General features: G+C 70.8%; 2 protein-coding genes across 6 annotated transcripts; one reads left to right on the forward strand and one right to left on the reverse strand.

The window, feature by feature from the left end:
• Positions 1-855: 855 nt before the first annotated feature.
• MAPK15 (mitogen-activated protein kinase 15) lies at positions 856-6,690 on the forward strand. 3 transcript variants are annotated; one of them, XM_028533752.2, is made up of 14 exons: positions 856-980; positions 2,116-2,214; positions 2,423-2,452; positions 2,560-2,650; positions 3,310-3,440; positions 3,530-3,693; positions 3,865-4,004; positions 4,645-4,702; positions 5,164-5,301; positions 5,395-5,500; positions 5,609-5,804; positions 5,899-6,032; positions 6,153-6,281; positions 6,426-6,690. In XM_028533752.2, exons 1-14 carry the CDS (start codon positions 912-914, stop codon positions 6,612-6,614), a joined length of 1,674 nt encoding a protein of 557 aa, XP_028389553.1. In that variant the 5' UTR covers positions 856-911; the 3' UTR covers positions 6,615-6,690. The 3 variants fall into 3 exon arrangements, with proteins under 3 accessions (XP_028389553.1, XP_035887507.1, XP_035887506.1); XM_036031614.1 differs by having other exon boundaries at positions 962-980; positions 3,384-3,440; XM_036031613.1 differs by lacking the exon at positions 856-980 and adding an exon at positions 1,005-1,144 and having other exon boundaries at positions 3,384-3,440.
• Positions 6,691-7,463: 773 nt separating this feature from the next.
• FAM83H (family with sequence similarity 83 member H) lies at positions 7,464-19,306 on the reverse strand. 3 transcript variants are annotated; one of them, XM_036031583.1, is made up of 5 exons: positions 18,635-19,306; positions 12,607-13,068; positions 11,754-11,918; positions 11,554-11,678; positions 7,464-11,365 (listed from the first exon to the last, which is right to left on the reverse strand). In XM_036031583.1, exons 1-5 carry the CDS (start codon positions 19,253-19,255, stop codon positions 8,503-8,505), a joined length of 4,236 nt encoding a protein of 1,411 aa, XP_035887476.1. In that variant the 5' UTR covers positions 19,256-19,306; the 3' UTR covers positions 7,464-8,502. The 3 variants fall into 3 exon arrangements, with proteins under 3 accessions (XP_035887476.1, XP_028389508.1, XP_035887477.1); XM_028533707.2 differs by lacking the exon at positions 18,635-19,306 and adding an exon at positions 15,449-15,600; XM_036031584.1 differs by lacking the exon at positions 18,635-19,306 and adding an exon at positions 14,936-15,381.
• Between the last annotated feature and the right edge of the window lie 731 nt (positions 19,307-20,037).

The following is a 20,037-nucleotide window of genomic DNA, read 5'->3' on the forward strand; positions in this document are numbered from 1 at the left end:
CGTTTCCCTTGCACATCGACATTTCTCTCTCTCCCCCTCCCGCTCTCTCTAAAAGCAATAAAAAATAAAAAATATAAAATAATACAGATAATGGATGAGTCAAGTGTTCACTAAAAATTGACTTGATAATCACCGATGTTGGAATAAGTCTGCTTATCGGCCACATTCTCAGAAGCACAATGGCAGCGTCAACACCCCTTCCGGGGTTCGTGGGGGAAGGTGGGGAAAGGAGGGGTTCGGGTGGGCCCGATCACAGCCCCACTCGGGCCTTGGAGCCTCCGTTAGTGAGCCCCGCGCTCGCTCCCGTCAGTCTGTCCGGATGTCAGGGCTGCGTCTGCTCCCACGTCCTCCCCTGGCTCCGGCCCTCGCCTAGCTTCCTTCTCAGCCCGGCTGACCACCTCCCCTCCTCCAGCTTCGCTCTCCCGGCCACGAGGAACCGCCCCAGCACCTGCTCAGTCCGGCCCCTCGCCCTGGGTGGGCCTGGCGCGGGCCCTGACCCCAAACAGCTCTGCAGTGGCGGGGGCTGCCTGCGAATGACCCCCTAACCATCAGCACCACCGCCCCAGGGCCCGGAGGAAGAGAGGCGGAGCGGGGAAGAGCGTCCCAGGCCTGCGCACCGTCCGTGCCACGGCCCAGAGCTGGCAGAGAGGGTTCTGTGGGATGCGGAGGTTCCTGGGGGCAGAGGGCAGAAAAGGGGCCCTTCTCCGGGACCGGGGTTTGGGGCGGTGCCGAGGGGCGTGGTGCGGGAAGGGGCTCCCGGGTGGCCCTGGACCGGGCGGGGCTTGAGCTGCAGGCCCCGCCCCCTCCCTGCGCAAGCTCCCGGGAGGCGCCGCTGCGGGTTCCCAAGGCAACCGGGTTCAACACTTCCAGGCCGGCTGGAGTGTGCAGGTCCCTTGCGCCCACCCGCCAGCATGCACGCCGCCGAGGTGGATCCTCATGTAGCCCAGAGATACCTGCTGAAGCGGCGGCTCGGAAAGGGGGTGAGCCCGGGAAAGCAACCGGGCGTCCGAGGGACTGGGCCACCTGCAAGGCCAGTCCAGGGTCTGTTTCCTCCGACTCCACGGGGACTCTCAGGCTCGCGTCTCGCCTCCCCCACCGACTGGGGGCGTGGCCTTGGGCAAGGTCCCCGGAGCCTCAGTTTTCTGTCATAGCGCCCAAACAGTGCCTACCCCCCGGAAACTTGTCCGGGGACGTGGCTCCAGGAGGCAGGGGACAGCCAGGGCCCCAGTGGCCTCAGGCGTGATCCTGGAGCCGCGCTCCACCGCCGTCCCCACCCTCCTGCCCCTCCTCCCGGGCTGCGTCTCTGGATGCCCACGGGGACGCCCCCGGAGGCTGGGTCCACCTGCTCCCATCGCTGAGGGGGAGGGCAGGAAGGCCTGAGCTGGTACACGCGGGGGGCGTGTGTGAGTCCGTGTGTGTTTGTGATTGTGAGTGGGTGGAATTGTGTGCGTGAGTGTGTGTGTGAAGGTGTGTGACTGTGGGTGTGCTGTGGGGGAGGGGGGAAAGAGCGGATCAGACAGGGCACGCGTGGCAAGCGCGGAGGCCCTGAGGTCAGACCCTGCGTGGCTTTGGGAGGACGAGCAGCGTCGCCAAGACGGGGGGAGGGGTCGACCATGCGGGACTTTGGGGACTTTGGCTTCTACTGTTAGGGACACAGGCAGCCGTGGCAGGTGGCAGCCCGCCCACTGTTGAGGACGGGGGTGGGGGCCAGGTAGGGCGGTCAAAATGTTAGTCTCCACGAACCAGGCAAGACAGGCAGGCGGCTCAGCCTGGCCGGGGGCAGCAGAGGTGGTGGGAGTGGTCACGCTCTGATGAATTCTGAAGACGGAGCCAATGGGATTTGCTGAGAGACGGGACGGGGTGTGAGAGAGAGGGGTCAGGGGCCCTGCAGAAGGGTCCTGCCCCGGAACCCAGCCCACACGGGTCTCCCGCGCCTTTGCCCTCGGTCACCTCCTCCAGAAGAGGCTGGGCCCCCCGGGCAGCCTGCAGGGGTGCGGCGGGGGCCTCGCCGCACTCCCACCGCTCCCAGCAGCCAGGGGGGGACGGAGGAGCCTGTCTGCAGAGCAGCCAGGTGGGGGCGCCGGTGGGCTGGGAGGCTGACCGCTTCCTCCCCAGGCCTACGGAATAGTGTGGAAGGCAGTGGATCGGAGGACTGGCGAGGTTGTGGCCATCAAGAAGATCTTGGAGGCCTTCAGGGATAAGACGGATGCCCAGGTAGTCGAGGGAGGTGTCCTGGGGCGGGGCGGGGGCGGGGTTGCGAGCTGACCCACGCTGCCTCGGCGCCTGGGAGCCCAGCCACAGCCGGGTTCTGGCATGGCCCTGAGCAGCGGTCCCCACGGGCCAGTGGGTGTGCGGGTGAGGAGCGCCAGCCCCTCTGGGTCCTTCTGGGTCCGCACACACTCGTGTTTCTGTCTCGTCCCAGAGAACGTTCCGGGAGGTCATGCTGCTGCAGGTGAGTGGCCAGGGCATCTGCCGGTTTCCCCAGGTGAGCCCCGGCCCCGGGCCCACGGGAGGCCCGGCCCCTTCACCCCACAGCACAGCCTCCGGCCTTCTCCCCAGGAATTTGGGGGCCATCCGAACATCGTCCGGCTCCTGGATGTGGTCCGGGCCGAGAACGACAAGGACATATACCTGGTGTTTGAGTCTATGGGTGAGCGAGGCTGCACCCTCCCCCAGCCTCCCCACTGCCCTGGCCCAGCTCCCTCTGCGTGTCCCTCTGTGGCTCAGGCCCCTGCCGTGGCCAGCACCCTCGCCTCGGACAGCGCCCCTGCGCCCAAGGACAAACGGCTGGCCTGCGCCAGCCCTTGGGCGGCTCCACCCATCCGCTCGGGGCCCCTGCCTCGTCCCTGTTCCCAGCTGCATCTCCTTTTCCTACTCGTCTTATGAGAAAAAGGCATGAAGTAGAGCATCAGAAAGAACCTCCCAGCCCTGGCCGGTGTGGTTGGGTTGGACAGTCGCCCGTAGCCAGAAGGCTGCAGACTCCACACCCGGTCAGGGCACGGTCCGGGAGCGACAGACGGAGGTCGCTCACACCCCTGTTCTCTCAGGTCCCCTCTCTCTCAAAAGCAATGGAAAGCGTCCTCCCGTGGGGATTGTAGAGAAAGCCCCGACACTTCCTCCTGGCTGATCCCAGACGCCTGTGTGCTCCCCCAGGACGAGGCCCCAAGGGTGGCCCGTGGGACCTGGGACTGCAGGCAGCAGGCGGGCAGAGGTGCCCCTGCCTGCCAGGGCTGGACGTGGGGCAGACCTGCCTGGTGCCCCCGGGACAGCCCGCCCCCCACTCACGGACTTGCATGCCCCCCCCCCCAGACACGGACCTGAACGCCGTCATCCGCAAGGGCGGGCTGCTGCAGGACATCCACAGACGCTACATCTTCCACCAGCTGCTGCGGGCCACCAAGTTCATCCACTCGGGAGGCGTCGTCCACCGGGACCAGAAGGTGCCGCCCGTGCCCTGCCCGCTGCCCCCGCCCCGGGCGCGCCCGCCCGCTGCCCTGGCTCCTCACCACAGCCGCCTCCCCTCCCCCAGCCGTCCAACGTCCTCCTCGACGCCAACTGCCAGGTGAAGCTCTGCGACTTCGGCCTCGCCCGCACCCTCGGCGGCCCCCCCGAGGGGCCGGGGGGCCAGGCCCTGACCGAGTACGTGGCCACACGCTGGTACCGGGCTCCAGAGGTGCTGCTGTCCTCGAGACGGTAACGGTGACGCCAGCCTACTCTGCCGCCACCCCCCGCCGCAGGAGCCCCTGTGCCCTCCTCCTGCCCAGCCAGGCCCCAGGGCCTTCCAGCGCCTCCACACAGTCCCTCCCCAGCCCCCCGGGCCCCGCCCCCTGGCACGCCCCTCCCCCAGCCCCACCTCTGCCCCAGGTGCACCCCTGGCGTGGACCTGTGGAGCCTGGGCTGCATCCTGGGGGAGATGCTGCGGGGCCGGCCCCTGTTCCCCGGCACGTCCACACTCCACCAGCTGGAGCTGGTCCTCCGGGCCGTCCCGCCGCCGTCCGAGGAGGGTGCGTGTGCTTGGGGCCCGCTGGGCAGGGGCACAGGCCGTGGGGACACAGGGCGTGATGGCCCAGGACTGGTGGGGAGGCTGATGGGGAGGGGGGCCCAGGAGTCTCGGGGGCTGCAGGAGGAGGCTGGCCCAGGGTGGGAGAGGCTGTGGGTGTCAGGCAGCAGCCAGACCATCGGCAAGGCGGGCCCAGCCAGGTCGGGACCAGAGCCCCAGGCCTCCGAGTGAGGACTCGGGTGGGGTCCCCACCGCTCTGGGAGCTGGGAGGGGAGGTGGGGGAAGAGGTGGAGGAAGGCAGCAGCGGGGACACGGTGGGGGGGAGGTGGGGTATCCATCCTGTTCCCCGAGGGAAGGGGTGAGGCAAGGGAGAGGAAAGGATCAGGTGGAGGACCCCGTTCTCTCCCCAAGTCTCCACTTTGCTAAGTGGACAGGGCAAGGGGCTCCCCCAAGGGCGGAGGCACGTGAGCACGGCCTCATGTTGGAGGTGTGAGGCGTGCGAGGGCAGGCGCGGGTGGGTGTGGGCGGGTCCACACAGCCCCAGGCCTGGAGCGAGGTCCCTCCGGGGGCAGAAGGGACGGCTGGACCCACACCTCCCCAGCTGCCCCACCAGACCACGCCCCCTCCTGCCCCCCGCCCCACAGACCTCCTGGCTCTGGGCTCCGACCACTGCTCCTCGATCCTGCACCTCGTGGGGGCTCGGTGAGTGCTGGCGCGTGGGGGCCGGGCCCCAGCACTCTGACCCTCTGACCGCACCCTTGCCCCCAGCCTGCCAGGACCCCCATACACACACACACACACACACACACACACACCCTGCCGGTCGTGCTGCACAGGCCCCGGTCAGTGCCCTGGCTCAGAAAGGCCGCTGGTCGGATGCCTGGTCAGGGCACCTGCCTGGGTTTCGGGCTGGGTCCCCAGCTGCTCCTCTCTCCCCCCCTCCCCCGCATGTGGGCGCAGTTCAGGGCAGGAACCTGCAGGAGCTGCTCTGAGTGGGTGCGGGAGGGGGGGCGGGCAAAAGGCCAGGTGGGGGTCTGGTGGCCCCTCCAGGCTGCCTGGGGGCTGCCAAGGGTCGGGGGACAGCCAGTTAGGTGGACGGGGACAAGGTGCGGCTGGGGCCGGAGCGGTGGCTGTGGGGAGAGACCCCCCGCTGGGCACCGCAGGCCTCGCCAGGCGCTGGAGGCCCTCCTGCCGGCCGACACGCCCCCCGAGGCCCTGGATCTCCTGCGGCGACTGCTGGCGTTCGCCCCGGACAAGCGGCTCACCGCGGCCCAGGCGCTGCAGCACCCCTACGTGCGGAGGTAGGGGCGGCAGAGCCCCCGCGGCCCGGGCCCCTGGGAGAGGCTCGCTTGACCTGGGCCTGGCGTCCGCGTGCCCGGGGGGTTTCCCCGCAGGTTCCACTGCCCCACCCGGGAGTGGTCGCTGGAGGCGCACGTTCGGCTCCCGGTGCCCGAGGGAGCCCAGCTCACGGCTGCCGAGTACCGCAGCCGCCTCTACCAGGTGCCCCGCTCTGTGACCCCCGGTCCCCCGTCCCCACACCCCCCCCAGGCCTCCCCCAGCCTCAGTGACGCTGAGCCGCGCCGCTCTGAGCGCTTTCCCCTCCCACAGATGGTCCTGGAGCGCAGGGGCGACAGCCGCGACCCCGCCGAGCAGGGCCTGGGGGGCACGCCCCCGCGGACCGAGCCCAGCGTCCCGCTGTCCCAGGCGTGCGCCCTCAGATCCGCAGCCGCCCCCCAGCCGCCCTCCTGCGGGCCCGCGCGCGACCTCGGACACAGCGCTCAGCACGGCCCCGGCCCCGCGCCCGGTGTGTGACCCGAGCAGCCCGTCCCTCGTTGTGGGGCCGCGTGCCGCCCACGGCCCAGGCTCCGGGCCCGGGGACTGATCTGCCGACCCCACAGACGAGCCCCGCGGAGCCAAGAGTGTTCCCAGGCAGAGCTCGGCTCTCCTGCTTCAGCCTCCGTCCCCAGGAGGCCCGGGGAGAGGGGCGAGGCCCCTGGGGGCGACGGCGGAATCCCCCTCAGCACCCCCGTGGGTAGGTCGTGCAATGGTGGGCCCCGGAGGACCCCCCCCCCACACCGCGCGACACATAGTGCTTTTCCCGGGGCCCCCGGCACCGCGGGCCGGCAGTGACCTTCGGCCGCGTGCTTCCCAGGTGAAGCCCCGCATGCAGGAGGCGGCGCCCTCCCTGACCTCGCAGGCCAACGTCCAGGTGGCCATCCAGGCCCTGATCCGGAGCGACCCGGACCGAGGCCCTGGGGCGAGGCCGGCCGGCGTGGGACAGGTGAGTGCGCCCCCTCCAGTCCGCGCGTCCTACCGCGACTTTGCGCCCCTCTCAGACTCGGGGCCCCTCCCGCGGGGCCCCTCCCCTCCCCGCCTCCGCTCCGCCCCGCGGCGCGTGCTCACGAGGACCCCCGACTGCGTGCAGGTCTCGCTCCCGCGTCCCGGGGAAGCCCGGCTGGAGCCCCGTCCCGGCCGGAGGATGTTCAGAGCCTCGGCCTCGCAGGGGGTCCAGGGGGCCGCGAGGGCCGCGCTCGGGGGCTACTCGCAAGCCTATGGCACCGTCTGCTACTCGGCGCTGGGCCGCCTGCCCCTGCTCCCGGGACCCCACGCGTGAGCCGTGATCCCTGCCTGCTACCCAGCCCCGCGGGGCTCCTAGGCCGCCGCCCAGTCCGGAGTCCCAGGATCTGGCCCCGCCCACTCAGTCCGCGGATGTATCCCCCAAGTCCCGGCCCAGCTCTGCTTCGCCGCCTTGGGTCCCTGGAAGTTAGTCGGTTCCTTTTTAGGGAAAATGAGGTCCCCACTGCGGCCCCAGTTACCTCCTCCGATGGAGTCATGTCTGTCCCCAGCCTGCATGCCTGTCTTTTGTCCTCAGAAGCCACTCCCTGAGGTCCCACCACCCCTCTCCCCAGGAGCCCCCTGCCGTTCCCTCTAGGCCCACAGCACCCAGGGCGGCCTGGGGGACACCCGGTGCTGATGCATGAGGCTGGAGGTTGCGGTATATCATGGGGTGGTTATAGATGACGCATATTTGGGAATGTGTTGGAATATTTTGTTTTGTGTTTTATTAACACCACAATGTTCAGAATCACATTTGAGGAGCTGCGTGTTACTCAGTGGGACTCGAGGACGTGAGGGCAGGGCGGGGCGGGGGCGGGGACACCCAGGGGCCCTGAGGGCCCCCAGCCCATGGTCTCTGGCGACCACAAGGCTCCACTTTCCCCACAGGCGCCGCCCCCATCAGGCCGCACGGGAATGTTTGCCATCCAATTCCAGCTCATTGGGCTCTGCATGACCTTTGCCACCCGGACAAAGGTCCCCGCTGTCACCCCCACCAGGAAGGTGGCTTCAGCGACCAGACTGTGAGCTGCTGGGGTGGACGTGTGCCCCCCAAGTCGGACCTGCCGCCTTTTCCCAGCCCCCTTGCTCCTCACGCCCTTCTCCCTGGAGTGATCAGGGTTCTTGCAATTACAATTTAAAAAGCTATTTAAAAAAATAGAAACACTCGTTTCACAATTGTAGCACCTACAGTGGGGAGACTTTCTAAGCATTGGGTGCCAAAATGTGTCATTTCAAATTACAATTACTCTCTGATGTTGAGAAAGATCCGAGAAAGGTAAGTGGGGGGCATCGGTCGGAGTTTGCGGGCTGGTGACAACGAGGAAAGACTGTGGGACAGAGAGCCTGCAGGACAGGGGGCCCGCAGGGCACGGGGCAGGACCCCTGGGACCAGCGGGCTGGCACTCAGCTGCCACCAGGCCGAGTCCTCTGCCTCTACCTCACCTGCTCAGGTATGAGCACGCCACACCCAGCCCACCCGCCTGCCAGGGTGTGCGGGGCCCTTCACCAGGCTGGGGCCCCACGTCACCCGCCCCTGAGGCCTGGTGCTGTCACTCCTGGCCGGGAGCCTTGTGGGGCCAGTGTGGGGGGCAGTCAGTTCTGCTTCAGGTCTTCCCTAGGGGCAGGGCAGCCCTTCCAGGGCACTCTGCCTCCCTACAGCAAAAGGATGGGCCACCGAGAAAGGGGTCAGGAGGCAGATGGACAGGGCAGGAAGCCCCGAGCTGCCTGAGATGGAGACCGTGGGCCCTGAGGTGGGCCAGCAGAGTGCAGCCACAGTGCAGCCAGGAGGCCCTGGGCAGGGGGTGGCCCTGAGACACAGGCCCCCGAGAGCCGGGGACTAAGGCACAGAGAGATGGGTCCCTGAGGTGAGTGAAGGCCCAAAGGGGACCTGAAACCCAGAGAGAGGCTGGAGGCAGATGCCGCAGAGGGAGGCGGGGGCCTGGAGAGCAGGGTGCTGAGCAGGAGAACTGGGGGGAGTAAGGCACCGGGGCAGTGAGCGACTGCGGCCCCCAAACGGGAGGGCAGAGGTAAGAGGCAGGGCATGCGCCGGGGGCCCAGCGGAGCTGTGCTCAGCCAGGCGCCCAACGCCTGGGCTGAGGGCCGGGTGCTCTGCCTGGCCAGAGGCAGTGACGTGGCTCCCTGGCCGGGGCGGTGGGCCCGGAGACTCACTTCTTGCTTTTGAACGTCCCCAGGATCTTGGGCATGAACTTGCCCACCTTGCTGTCCCTGGCATCCTCCTCCGCCGGGCCGTCCCCGCCCCCGCCGCCGGCCTCCTCCTTCTTGCAGAAGACCTCGAAGCGGCTGTAGACGCGCTTCTCCTTGCGCATGCTCTCCATGCGGCGCAGCAGCCGGTCGCGCTCCTCCATGCTGGCTGGCAGCGTGCGGCTGAGCCGGCCCTGGGCCCCCAGGCTGTCGGAGCGGAAGATGGCCGAGCACTTGTCCTTGTCGGACATGTCGGGGGCCAGGCCGCCCGCGGCCGGTGGGCGGTCCAGCTCCGGGCTGCTGTGGGCGGGGGAGGGGGTGGGCGCAGGCGCGCCGCGGTGCTTCTGGCTGTGCGCGCTGATCTGCTCCAGGATGGCCTTCGTGTCGTCCCGCAGGTTGCTGCTGTACAAGGCGTTGGCCGTGGCGGAGGCCGTGCGCGCCCGGGGGCCCCGCTCCTCCCCAGGGCCGGCCTCCGTGCTGTCGCCCCGGCTCAGCGACGGCCGCCGGGGGCTCTCGGGCCGCCCGTTCTCCTGCGGCACCGGGGAGCCGCCCTCGTCCTCCGAGCGCCGCTCACTCTTGGGGTTCAGCAGCTGCCGGAGGCGCAGGGAGCCCTTGCGCAGGACCTCCATGGGGCCAGTGGGCGCTTCCTCCGCGGAGCCGGTCTTCGGGGACTCTCCGGAGAGGGCAGCAGTGAGGCTGCTCCTGCGCTCCGGCACCGCGGGCACGGGGCTTCCCCTGCGCTCGGGCACGGGGGGCACCGGACTGCCCCTGCGCTCCGGCAAGGCAGGGACAGGGCTGCCCCTGCGCTCGGGGTAGGCTGAGGTGGGGCTCCCCTTCGGCTCAGCGGTGAACCCTGCGGTCGGGCTGCCTCTGTGAGCAGAGAACCCGGGCGTGGGGCTGCCCCTCTGCTCTGGGTAGGCCGAGGCGGGGCTCCCTTTCGCCTCGGGGTGCGGCGCTTCCACAGGGGGGCTGTCCCGCCCTTGTGGGGAGGTGGACAGGCCTTGAGACTGGCCCAGGAGGGCCCGGGAGGGCAGCCTGTTGGTGCCGCTCCGGCCCAGCGTGTCGAGCAGCTGGGTGGCCGTGAGGGCGGCAGCTCCTGGCTGCCGCTCGGCCTCCTGGTGCAGCTGCTGCGCGAAGGAGTCGCGGAGGTCCAGCAGGCAGCTCTCCAGGCTGCGCCGCTCGCTCCCCGCACCCCCGGGCCCGCCTCCTCCCGCCGCCACCTCCTCCCGCCACGCCTGGGACACGACGGCCTTGCTGTGGCTGGCAGCAGTGACCGCAGCCCCTGCGGCGCCAGGGTCGCGAGCGGGGCCCTTGTATTTCTCCAGGAGCTCGGCCACCTTGGTGGAGGCGGCAGAGCGCACGGCCTCGCCCCCAGGGCCCAGAGTCTCGCTGACCGCCTGCTCCTTGTGCAGCACCTGCACCTTCTCGGTGGTGGCCCCCGCGGCCCCGCTGGCGCCCTCAGCCTGCGCCGCGAAGATGAGCGAGGAGCGGAGTCGGGAGCTGCGCTGGATCAGCGGGTTCAGGCGCGAGCGGAACGAGTCCTGCTTGGCCAGGCCCGCCTCCTCCAGGCCCTCGCGCTCGGGGCCCTCGCCGCCGCCGCCGCCAGGGCCGTACACCGGGCCCTTGGCCGTGAAGGGCACGGGCACTCGGAAGGCCGAGGGAAGCAGGTCGCCGGCGGCCGCCCTACCCCCTGGAGACGCCAGCACGTCGTCTTCGTAGGCCTCGGTGTCCATGGGCGCCGGCAGGCCCTCCGTGCCGGCGTCGTCGCCATGGCAGCCGCTCAGGTAGGAGGCGAGGCGCCAGTGCCTTAGCCCTGCCCGCCCCTCCGGCCCGACCCTGCGCTCGGGCTCCGCCTCCGGCCCAGTCTCAGGGCCCAGCCTTGCTGTTGCCTGGCAGGGGAAGCGCTGGCCCAGGTTGGGGCGTGGGGCCCCACCGAGTTCCAGGCCCCGGGGTCCGACCCCGAAGGCCGGGTCCGAACCGTGGCGCACCTCACGCGACTCGCTTGATGGCACGTAGTCCAGCCGCTGGTGTCCCTCCAGGCCACCAAGCTCGGGGAAGCGCGGCCCGGCGCCCAAAGCCATGTCCTCGGGGTCTGCAAAGCCCGGGCGGCCAACGCGAAGCTTCTCGAATAGGCCCTGCGGGCGCATGGGCGCCGACTGCGGGTCCCACTGGTAATGCTGCTGGTAGAGCTGGTCGCGGTGGAAGTGGCTGGTCTGGAAGCGGAAGTCGTCGCCGTGGCTGAGGAACGTCTGTCGTGACACCTGCCGCGCAGCCGCGAAGTTCTCCACGGCGCCGGCGGTGCCGTCAGCGGCCGCGTAGCTGTGCCGCTTGAAGGAGTCCATCTCCAGGTGCCGCGCCTGGAAGAAGCCCCGCGGGCCGGCGAGCTCTGCACCTGGCCCGGCCTCTGCGTCCCACCGTCGTGGCTGTGGCCGCAGCCCCGCGTGCGGCTCCAGGGCGCCGCCCGGCATCCCCCCGGGCATCCGCAGCGGGTCCTCCCGGCGGAAGGCAGACAGGAAGTGGCGGTCAGGGTCTAGGAAGGAGGGGAAGCCCAGGCCCTCTTCCCTAGGCGGTGGGAACAGAAGGTGCGCTCGTTTGGGGAAGGAGAAAGGGGTTGGCGCTCCGGTCCCCGGGCCGCCCACGAGGGGCCCGGCCCCCGAGTACGGAGCCAGGGCGTAAGCGTCCATGCGGGCCAGCGCCCCGGCCGTGGGCACCAGCGGCTCAGACTGCGCGAAGAGGATGCGGAACTCCTCATCGAAGCTGGACACCAGCTCACCCTGGAACACGTGCGCCAGGCTGCGGTGGATCTTCTCGAAGGACCACATGAAGCTGGGGGTGGGGCGGGGCAAGAGTCAGAGGTGGGGGCGGGGCCAGAGCCAGGGGGCGGGACCCAGCTGGCTGCAAGGAAGCAGACCGGGCGGGGCGGGGCGGGGCGGGGCGGGGCCGGAGGACAGAAGGGGCTCTGGAGAGGAGGCCTTTGGGCTGGGAAGTGCTGGGGCTGTGGGGGCTGCGCGCACCTGTAGCTGCCACTCATCACCACGGCACAGTCCACCAGGAGGAACTTCTCCTTGACGTTGCCCTTGAAGGACTTCCCAGTGCGGCAGTAGTAGGTGGGGCCTGCCACAGTGCGCACGCGCAGAAACTGGGGAGAGAGGCGTTAGGTGTGTCGAGGGCTCTTCCTCCCTTCCCTGCACACCCACCCCCGCCCGCCACTCACATCCACGTGGTGCAGGTTGACGCGGCACTTGTCGGCCATGTCCAGGAAGTGCTGTGCGTTCATCTCGTCCAGGAGGATGTAGACGGGGACGCGGCGCGCAGCGGCCTCCAGCACTTCGCTGAGCAGGTCCACGTCGGTGAACATGTCCATCACCACGGCCACCACCTGCGGGGTCGGGCCAGCGCCCAGGGCAGAAACCTCTGCTGCCCCACCGTGCTCCGGCCGTAACTCTGGATCATCCGCCAACTACAAGACGGCCACCAGCACCGCCCCCCCCCTAGGGAGGGCGGGGCCGTCGGGAACCGGGCGGGGGCGGGGCGGGTGGCCCACGCGGAGCCCTAGGCAGGGACAAGGCCGGCCCCTGTCGGTGGAGGGCTGCCCTTCAGCTGGGGCCAAGGCAAGACGAGTGAAAGGCCTGCAACCCCCCAACCCTGAGGACAGAGACAGCGGTCTTGAGCGTCTGGACCTGCGGCCGGTCTACGTGGCGAGACGGCCCGTTTGTCTTGGCCAGCCGCTCGGTGGGTATAAGCAGCCCTCAGCCGGGGGTAGAAGAGACAACCACGGGAACAACGGATCCGAGCTGGGAGCCTGCCCGCCCAGGAGCCTGGGCGACTGAGCGCTGACCCCCACCGCCGCCACCAGCAAGCACACCTGTGCGGAGAGGGCAGCCCGGAGCCTGTCTTGCCAGACCCTCGGTGACCCCGGAAGCCGTCCAGGGAGCCCTTGCTGCCGCAGCCCCGCCCCGGCCCCTAAGCCCGCACACTCTCATCTTGCCTCTCACCACCCCCACCCTGCGTGCGCCCAGGTCCCGCTCAGGCCATCTCCCGCTGCCACCGGCCCCAGGGCAGCGCACCTGCTGGGCAGAGCGGATCATCCTTCGGGCCTCGTCCTTGATGCTGGGGCTGTCGGGCGGCGGTGGCTGCACCAGCGTCGTGACCTCAGTGCCCTGGAAGCCGAAGGTCAGGGGCCAGCCCAGGTCAAGCTCAGGCACTGCCTGGTCAGAGTTCATGGGCCAGTAGGTGCCCGAGGAGCCATCCATGTCCACGTTGGGAGGGCTGCCTTCAGGGGGGTCGTGGGTGACGTGCTGTGGGGGCTGCAGGTGGCGGGTCACGTGGTCCAGTTCCTCGGGACACAGGAAGGCAGGCGCGCCCTCCGAGGCCAGGAAGCGGCTGTAGGCCTCCGGCCCGCCCTCGGCCAGTGCGTCCACCGCCAGCCGGTAGTACTCTTTGTAGTGCGGCGGCAGGTACCCGGGCGCCAACGGGTTGTCCCCCTGCGAGGAGCTCTGGGAGCGGCGGGCCATGTTGGGGCCCGGGGCCTGGGGGGAAGGGGAGACACATTACCAGGGCGGCGGCCCTGCGCCCACTACCCACTCCCCCCACCCCCCGTTCACTCGAGGACACACTGTGGAGAGGCTGTCGGTGGCCTTGGAGCTCCGCCCAGGCCCGGGGGCCTTTAGGGTACACCGCACCCCAGGGTGCCCCCCAGCTGGGCGACCTCAGCCGAGTCCTGTCTCCCAGGGCTCTGGCCACCGAACCTGGGCCCCAGGCCCCAGGCAGAGCTCTGGCTCCACCCAAGCCCTACTCAGGGCATGCACTTCTGCTTTAGGGGCCCCTCCCCCCCCCAGGATGACTGTTGGCATAATGAAAACATAATCCAGGCTGGCTTCTTTATTATGACAGTCACATTTCTCTTCTGATTTTATGACGATGACTTTCTGTGGGCCCCTGGCACTGTGTGAGCCAGACAGGCAGAGTGGCCCGCTGCCTGTCCAGCCCTGACGAGGCGCCCAGGGCCATGCACCCTGCCTCCCCGGCTCCTCGCCTTCACCGCAACCTGCGGCTGGCAGGGCTGCCCCGACGGCACACCTGGCCCAAGGTGCGCTCAGTACAGAGCTCGTCACTACATTCCTCTGGCCGGGGGGCAGGTTGAGCCTCGTCCACGGGCCCTGGCCACCCCTGCACCCACCCTACACGGTCTCCGAGCCCCAGGAGGCAGGCCCCTCCCCACGGGCCCCTCCACACCCCTGCAGGCCCGAGCTGCGGCTTCCTCCCCCGTGAGCTCAGAGTCCCGTTCCAGGTCTCAGCCGAGCCCAGGCCTGTGTGGCAACATCTCCTCCAGCCTCTGGTCACCGCCCTGCGCTCCCGCTGCATCAGCGTGGAGTCGGAGCCCTCCGCCGCAGCCGCCGGGCGTCCAGGGCCCCCAGAGAGCCTCTCCACCAGCCCCTCGGCCTTCACAGCCCTGCCGGCCCGGCGGGGGCCTCGCCTCAGCTCCCGGGGCCTGGCCACACGTGTCCCGTGAGCACGTGGACGCCTGTCCTCCTGCCCCAGGAGCCCCACCCCTCCTGCTCCTGCACGCTGGCCGAGCTGGGGGGCGTGCGCCTCTCCGCACGCAGCTGGGCCAGGCTGACCGGAGGGGTTGGGGCGGGGCCGTGTGCAGTGAGTGACCTGGGGGTGGGAAGTGGGGGGCACCTGGGTGCCACTGGGCAGAGCTGCCACCTGGCCCCAGGGGAACCTGCTGGGACACTGCCGTCTCTCGAAGGCGCACTGTCCCCTCTGACCTCGCTGGGGAGGGGCCCAGCCCGGAGTGCCCAGGTCGCACACTCTGGGGGTCCGGGGGCCCGTGGCGGGTGAAGAGCCTGCGCATCAGACAGGAACGGGTCGGAAGGGGGCCCTGCGGCCTCACCCCGCAGCACCACGGCCTCAGTGCCCTCTCCCTCGCCTGTCTCCTTTTGGGGGTCGGCACCCCCGAACGGTGGTCTGGAAAGTGGCCACGCCCCAGCCCAGAGCGGCCGGCCGCCCCGAACCTGCCCTCAGGCAGGGCAGGCTCTTCTCCCACCCGGGGCGGTGACTCAGCAGGAGTCCGTTGCCTGGTGCTGACCTCCGACCTCTGACCCCAGCCTGACAAAGTGCCCCAGGCCCTCGGGGACTTCCAGGTCGTGGATCTGATCTTTTCCTCGCGACAGTAGGGAGGGCAGGGACCTGGTGTCAAGTATGGCGGGGTGAGGGGCCAGGAGGAGGGTCCCTGAGGGAAGAACCGGGGGACATTCGGGGCCTGCAGGTGGATGGGGAGGGATTCGCCGGATGGGCGAACGGACTGCAGTGCTGCAGTTTTCGGGGTGCGCACCGCAGGGAGTCAGTGCCACCCAGGCAGTCAGCGGCTGCCCGGCGCCGCGTTCCCTTCACCTGTCCCGGCCCAGGGACGTGCGCGCGAGAGAACGAGCCGTGGGCCCTCCCTGGACTACAGGTAGGGAACCAGACGGAGCCCCAGCTCTCATGGCGGCCTGGGCGGGGCGCCCCCGGGGAAGGGTCCGGGCCGGGCCCGGCGCTCTCACAACACGCCAGCTAGGCCGCAGGGGCGGAGGGAGTCAGTCCCGCTCCGGCCGACGTGCCCCGGGCTCCTGCCCACCCGGCTCTCCCAGGGCTGGCTACGTGCGAGGCGGCTCGCCTCCAGGTCGGCTCACGCGGCCGCGGCGCTAACCCCCAGCCGCGCCCGTCCAGGTCCCGCACACGCAGCCGCTGTCGAACTCCCACAGCCGGGCTCAGGAGCGGCCCCGGCACAGGTGCCGGCCGGAGGGCCGCCTGGGTGAGGCCGACCTGGGGGGCACCGCGCGTCGACCCTGCTCCACTCCACCCGCCCGGCCGCGGCCTCCCCGTCCCGCGCGCCCCGCCCCGTCCCAGCCGGGGGAGGGGGCCTACCTGGCCAGGTGCGCGGGGTCTCAAGAAAAGGACAGCAGGAGCCGACCGCCGCCCAGCGGCCTCGCGGTCCGGTCGGTCCGGCGGCCACTCCCTGCCGCGGCCCGCCCGCCGCGCGGCCTGATTCACGAGCCCGCCCCCGCCCCGCCCGCTCCCGCCGCCGGCCTGCCCGGGCAGCACCTGGGGGCGGGGCGGCCCCACCCGCGGCGCGCCTGCATTCCTCCGCCCGCCCTTCGCCGCCGCCCCGCAGACCCTGGGCCGCGACTGCGCCCCCGGCCCCAACGTGCCCCCCAGCGGCGCGCCCTGGCAACCCCGCCGGGCGCGCTCGGAGACCTCCGGAGTCCCGAGCCCCCATCTGTTCACCGAAGACTGGAGGTCCCTGCGCCCGACCCCTAACCCTCGCCCCGGAAGTCGAGGTCACTGGCAAGTTCCGGTTCAGTCGCTAGGAAACGGGCCAGCCGGACGCGAGGGGCGGAGCTTCTGGTCCAGCCCAGGAGCTAGGGAGGCAGGTGAGGCAGGTGAGGCTGCCGGTCGGCGCCCAGCTGGGGGCGCGGCTGGGCCTGCGCACCCTGCGAGCACTAGGGAAGCCCCCTACCACTCGGGACGCCCCCCACTCTGGTGCAGACTCGGAGGACTCCCCGCACACACTGATGCCCGCGAGTGCCCGGGACCCTATGGGTTTTCAGGGAACCTGTGCACACCCCCACACACACTGGTGCCCACGCCTGTAGGGGAGCCTTGCCAACAGCGGAAACCTTTCCACAAAGACGGACCCCACATCTACACCAACTCCCACGCACTCGCCGGCCCCCCACAGGCACCCCCAGACCCACTCGCAGAGGCTGCGCACCCCTGTCAGCACAGGGGCGGGACCCCACACCCACCGGCCCCCACACTCCAGCCCTTCTGCCACGCGCGAGGGACCCCCCGGCACACAGCAGCCCACGCACACGTGCAGGGCCCTCCGTGCACACCAGGCCCCGCATGCGCTGGCACCAGGCACACCCCAACGTGCACGCACAAACACGGGGACCCTTGCACACTGGCCTCCGAGCGGCCCCTGCGCATGCGTGAGACCCCACGGGAACACTGAGAGTCCCCCAGGCCCCGGGGACCCTGACTGCGAGGCCGGGGGCCCACGCACAGCCTGCCCTGCTTGCTCCGTTTCCAGGGTCCTTCCGTCACAAGCCCTCAGCAGCCCCCACCGGGGCCAACACCGTAGAGGCCCGGCCCGGGCTCAGACCGCGGCCGGGCAACGGTGCTGCCGTGGGGCGCCCGGCAGTGGGGGAGGTGAGGGGGCCCGGACCCGGCCTGGGGTAGGGGTGATGTCCCAGGGGCGGGGACTTTGGGGACAGCTAAGCACACTGGGGGGGAAGGGTGGCTTCCAGGTTCTGAGCACACCCCTCCCCCTAGTCTGCGTGGCTGAGCCCAAAGCAGAGACCAAAGAAGGCCGGGGGTGGGGGGCGCACAGAGGCGGTGGCATGGGGCTGGGCTCCGGCGTGTGCAGCAGCGCACAGCTGGCCGGCCAGCCGCCCGGTGCTTTGGGGCAGGGAGATGGACACAGGACACCGGCCCTGGGGGTACAGTCAGGACCTGGGACCGGGGCGTGGGCAAGCCAGGGGCGTGGGGGGGGCAGGCGATGGAGGGCGAGGGGGGCGAGCTGTGGCTGCGTGCTCTTGCCCCGTGTTCGGACGCACGCTGTCACCGCACGCACACCTGGGGGCGGGCCGGGGGCCGGGGAGCCGGCGTGGGGCTGTGTCGGGTGCCCGTGGCCCCGAGTTCCCGCCTGGCACCTGCTGACTGTCCGCCAGACCAGGGCGTGCCTGGTGCTGTCCCCGTGGCCCCTTCCACCCTGAGCCCACCCTCCCTCCCCTTCCCACCACCCTCCAGGAGCATGAGCAGTAAGAAGGGGGGGCCTAAAGTGGCCTCAGGGAAGCGGCAGCCACCCACCGCGGGGGCCCAGCGCAGAGCCGCTGCGGGTGAGTGAGGGGGGCCTTCCGGCCCCCGGGTACCCACTCAGACTCTAACTTGTGAGACACACCCCTCCCCGGAGAAGAGCCCCCTCCTCCAAGTCAGGCGTGGGTACGGTGCACTGGGGACTCAGAGCTCAGCCATGCGCTGCAGGCCCTGGGGCTGGGGGGTGGGGGCCCGGGCCAGTGTTCAGAGGGGCACAGCCTTGCACATGGTGGGGGTGGGGCCTGGCTCCATGTGGGGATTTCATCCGGCTGAGGATGCGGCCCACCCTGACCCTCTGCTCCACCGGGCCTCCCCCCGCCCCCCCCCCCCAGGCCTGCTGCTGCGCCCAGGTCACCCTCTCCACAGCCACTTCCAGCCTGGACGGTGACAGCCAGTCCGCGGCTCAGGCCTGCTGCGGGTCAGGAGGGCACCTTCTGCCGTGCCCCTGACGCTGACTGTCGCTCCCCTTCTCCGAGCCCCACTTTTCTCTGTCACGGTCCTCGTGGAAGGTTTCGCTGAGCCGCCAGCCCCTTCCAGGCGGCAGCTCCGGGCTCCTCAAGCACCCAGGCCTGCGTGGGGGTCTGTGCTTGCCGAGGGAGCCCACCCTGTCCCCCAGGGGTAGCCCCTCTGCTCGGGGCGGGCCTGCCGAAGGCCTGGGACCCCAGAGGGCTCCGAGGTCACAGGACCCAGCTGGATGGCGGTGACTGGTCTCCTGCCAAGCCGGGGCGAGACCCGCCTTCCCTCAAACAGCCCCAGCCGCGTCTGCGGGCCCCCCTCCGGGAACGAGGATGCGGCTCGGGTGCCGCCGCTGGCTTCCGCGGTCGAGCCCGGAGCACGCGCTGTAACAAACAGGATGGGCAGGTGCGCCGGGACGCCGAGCTGGGGGCCTGCCCCCCAGGCCGCCACCCTGTCCGCCCCAGGGCTGCCCCGGACCGCACCTGGTCAGGGCACCCAGGGCCTCTGCAGGAACACCTCCGCCTCAGTTTCCCCGAGCTGGCACCCCGTCCCGGCGCCCGTGGCCGGCCGGCCCGGCCTGGGAAGGTGGGCTGTCACGTGGTCCCCGCAGCGCCCTGTGCAGCACCAGCCTCACTGGGCAGCGATGATGAGGGGCCCACAGCTGTCCCGGGGCCAGCCTGCCTCCCGGGCCCCTGCAGGCACCTCTAGGTTGCTCACGTGGTCACCACACCCCCAGCCTGTCGGAGCCTCTGCCAGCCCAGGCCCCCCAGGCCTTACCTGGCCTTGGGCCGGCAGCGCCTCAAGGCCCTCGCTCCGGAGTCGCTCCAGGGCCATGGCCAGCTCCAGCCCCTCCATGCGCACCCAGGCCTGCTCCTCCTGCAGCTGCTGCAGCCACAGCTGCTCCTCCTGCCACAGCTGCTCTCGCCACAGCTGCTCCTCCTGTAGCTGCTGCAGCCACAGCTGCTCCTCCTGCCACAGCTGCATCTGCAGCTGGACCTGCCGTCGCCGGTCCTCCAGCAGCAGCTGCTCCCGGGCCAGGCACAGTGGGACCTCATGGGGCCTCAGCAGCCCGGGGCCCGAGTTGGGCATGAGGCCCCCGACCCGGCAGCCTTCCATGTCCACAGCGGGGACGAGCGCGAGCTGGGACCCGGGAGCAGCGGCCGGCACTGGCCTCTCTGCTGCCTGTGGCTGCTCTGGCCTGGCTGCCCTGGGGTGTCCCCGGGGAGCTGGCTTGCTGCTGGTCACGTGCCCCACAGGGGCCACCCCTGTCTCATCCTGAGGGCCCTCTGCGTGGGAGGGAGGGGGCTTGGCCTCAGGGCCCCGCTGCCCTGCGGCCTGCTGGGCCCTGCCCGCCCTCCTGGCTCGGGCCCTGCGAGCTCGGCTCCGCTTCCCAGACATGGCCCGGGTCTGGTGTCTGCTCCCGGGGCCCAGAGGGCAGCCCCGCAGGCCACGGTGGGCCCTCGGCCGCCGCTGTCCCTCGTGCCTGCCCTGCCCCTCGGCTGGTGCCCACGGCGCCGTGACTCTGGCCCTGGCTCTGCCTGTGGGCCTCGCGGGCCAACTCGGCGAGCCCAGCCACGCCGCGGAGTTTATAGGGACCTGGCGGCGGCGGCGGCTCGCCCGGCGGAGGCTGACTAACGTGCTGACACAGGGCACAGGACGTTATGGGCCATGGGCCTCGCTCGCCGGCCAGACGGGGAGGGAGACGGGAGAGCTGGAGGAGGTGACGCTCGCCGCCAGACCGCCGCTGTGCGCAGGGCGAGTCCCGTCCTGCCCTGGGCGGGCACCCCACCCCCTCCCGTCCCTGGTCTCAGGGCTCAGATGCCAGCCCCCGGGCCAGGAGCTGCACCCCCGCCCGCACTGGCCATCCTGTCGGGGCCCTCCGTGGCAGCAGGCCATCCGACCCCCTAGGGCGGGGGACTGGCCCAGGGCCCCAGGGAGCAGCAGCCCCAGGCCAGCCGGGCACAGCCGCCCAGCGCTGGGAGCCTAGCGGGGAGGACGGAGCCTCCGGCCCAGCCTGGGGGCTCCGGGGGCCCGCCCGCCCTGGGGTCTGGGGACTGAGGTGGGGCCGCAGGGGCCCTGGAGGCCACCCTGCTTGGGGGTCCGGCTGCTGTGCCCCTGGGGCTGGAGCCCTGAGGAGCACCCCCCCCAGCCAGCCTTTGAGCGTGGGGGACATGGGGCCA

The sequence above is a fragment of the Phyllostomus discolor genome, chromosome 7 (assembly GCF_004126475.2).
Source record: "Phyllostomus discolor isolate MPI-MPIP mPhyDis1 chromosome 7, mPhyDis1.pri.v3, whole genome shotgun sequence".
NCBI classification, from domain to species: Eukaryota; Metazoa; Chordata; class Mammalia; order Chiroptera; family Phyllostomidae; genus Phyllostomus; species Phyllostomus discolor.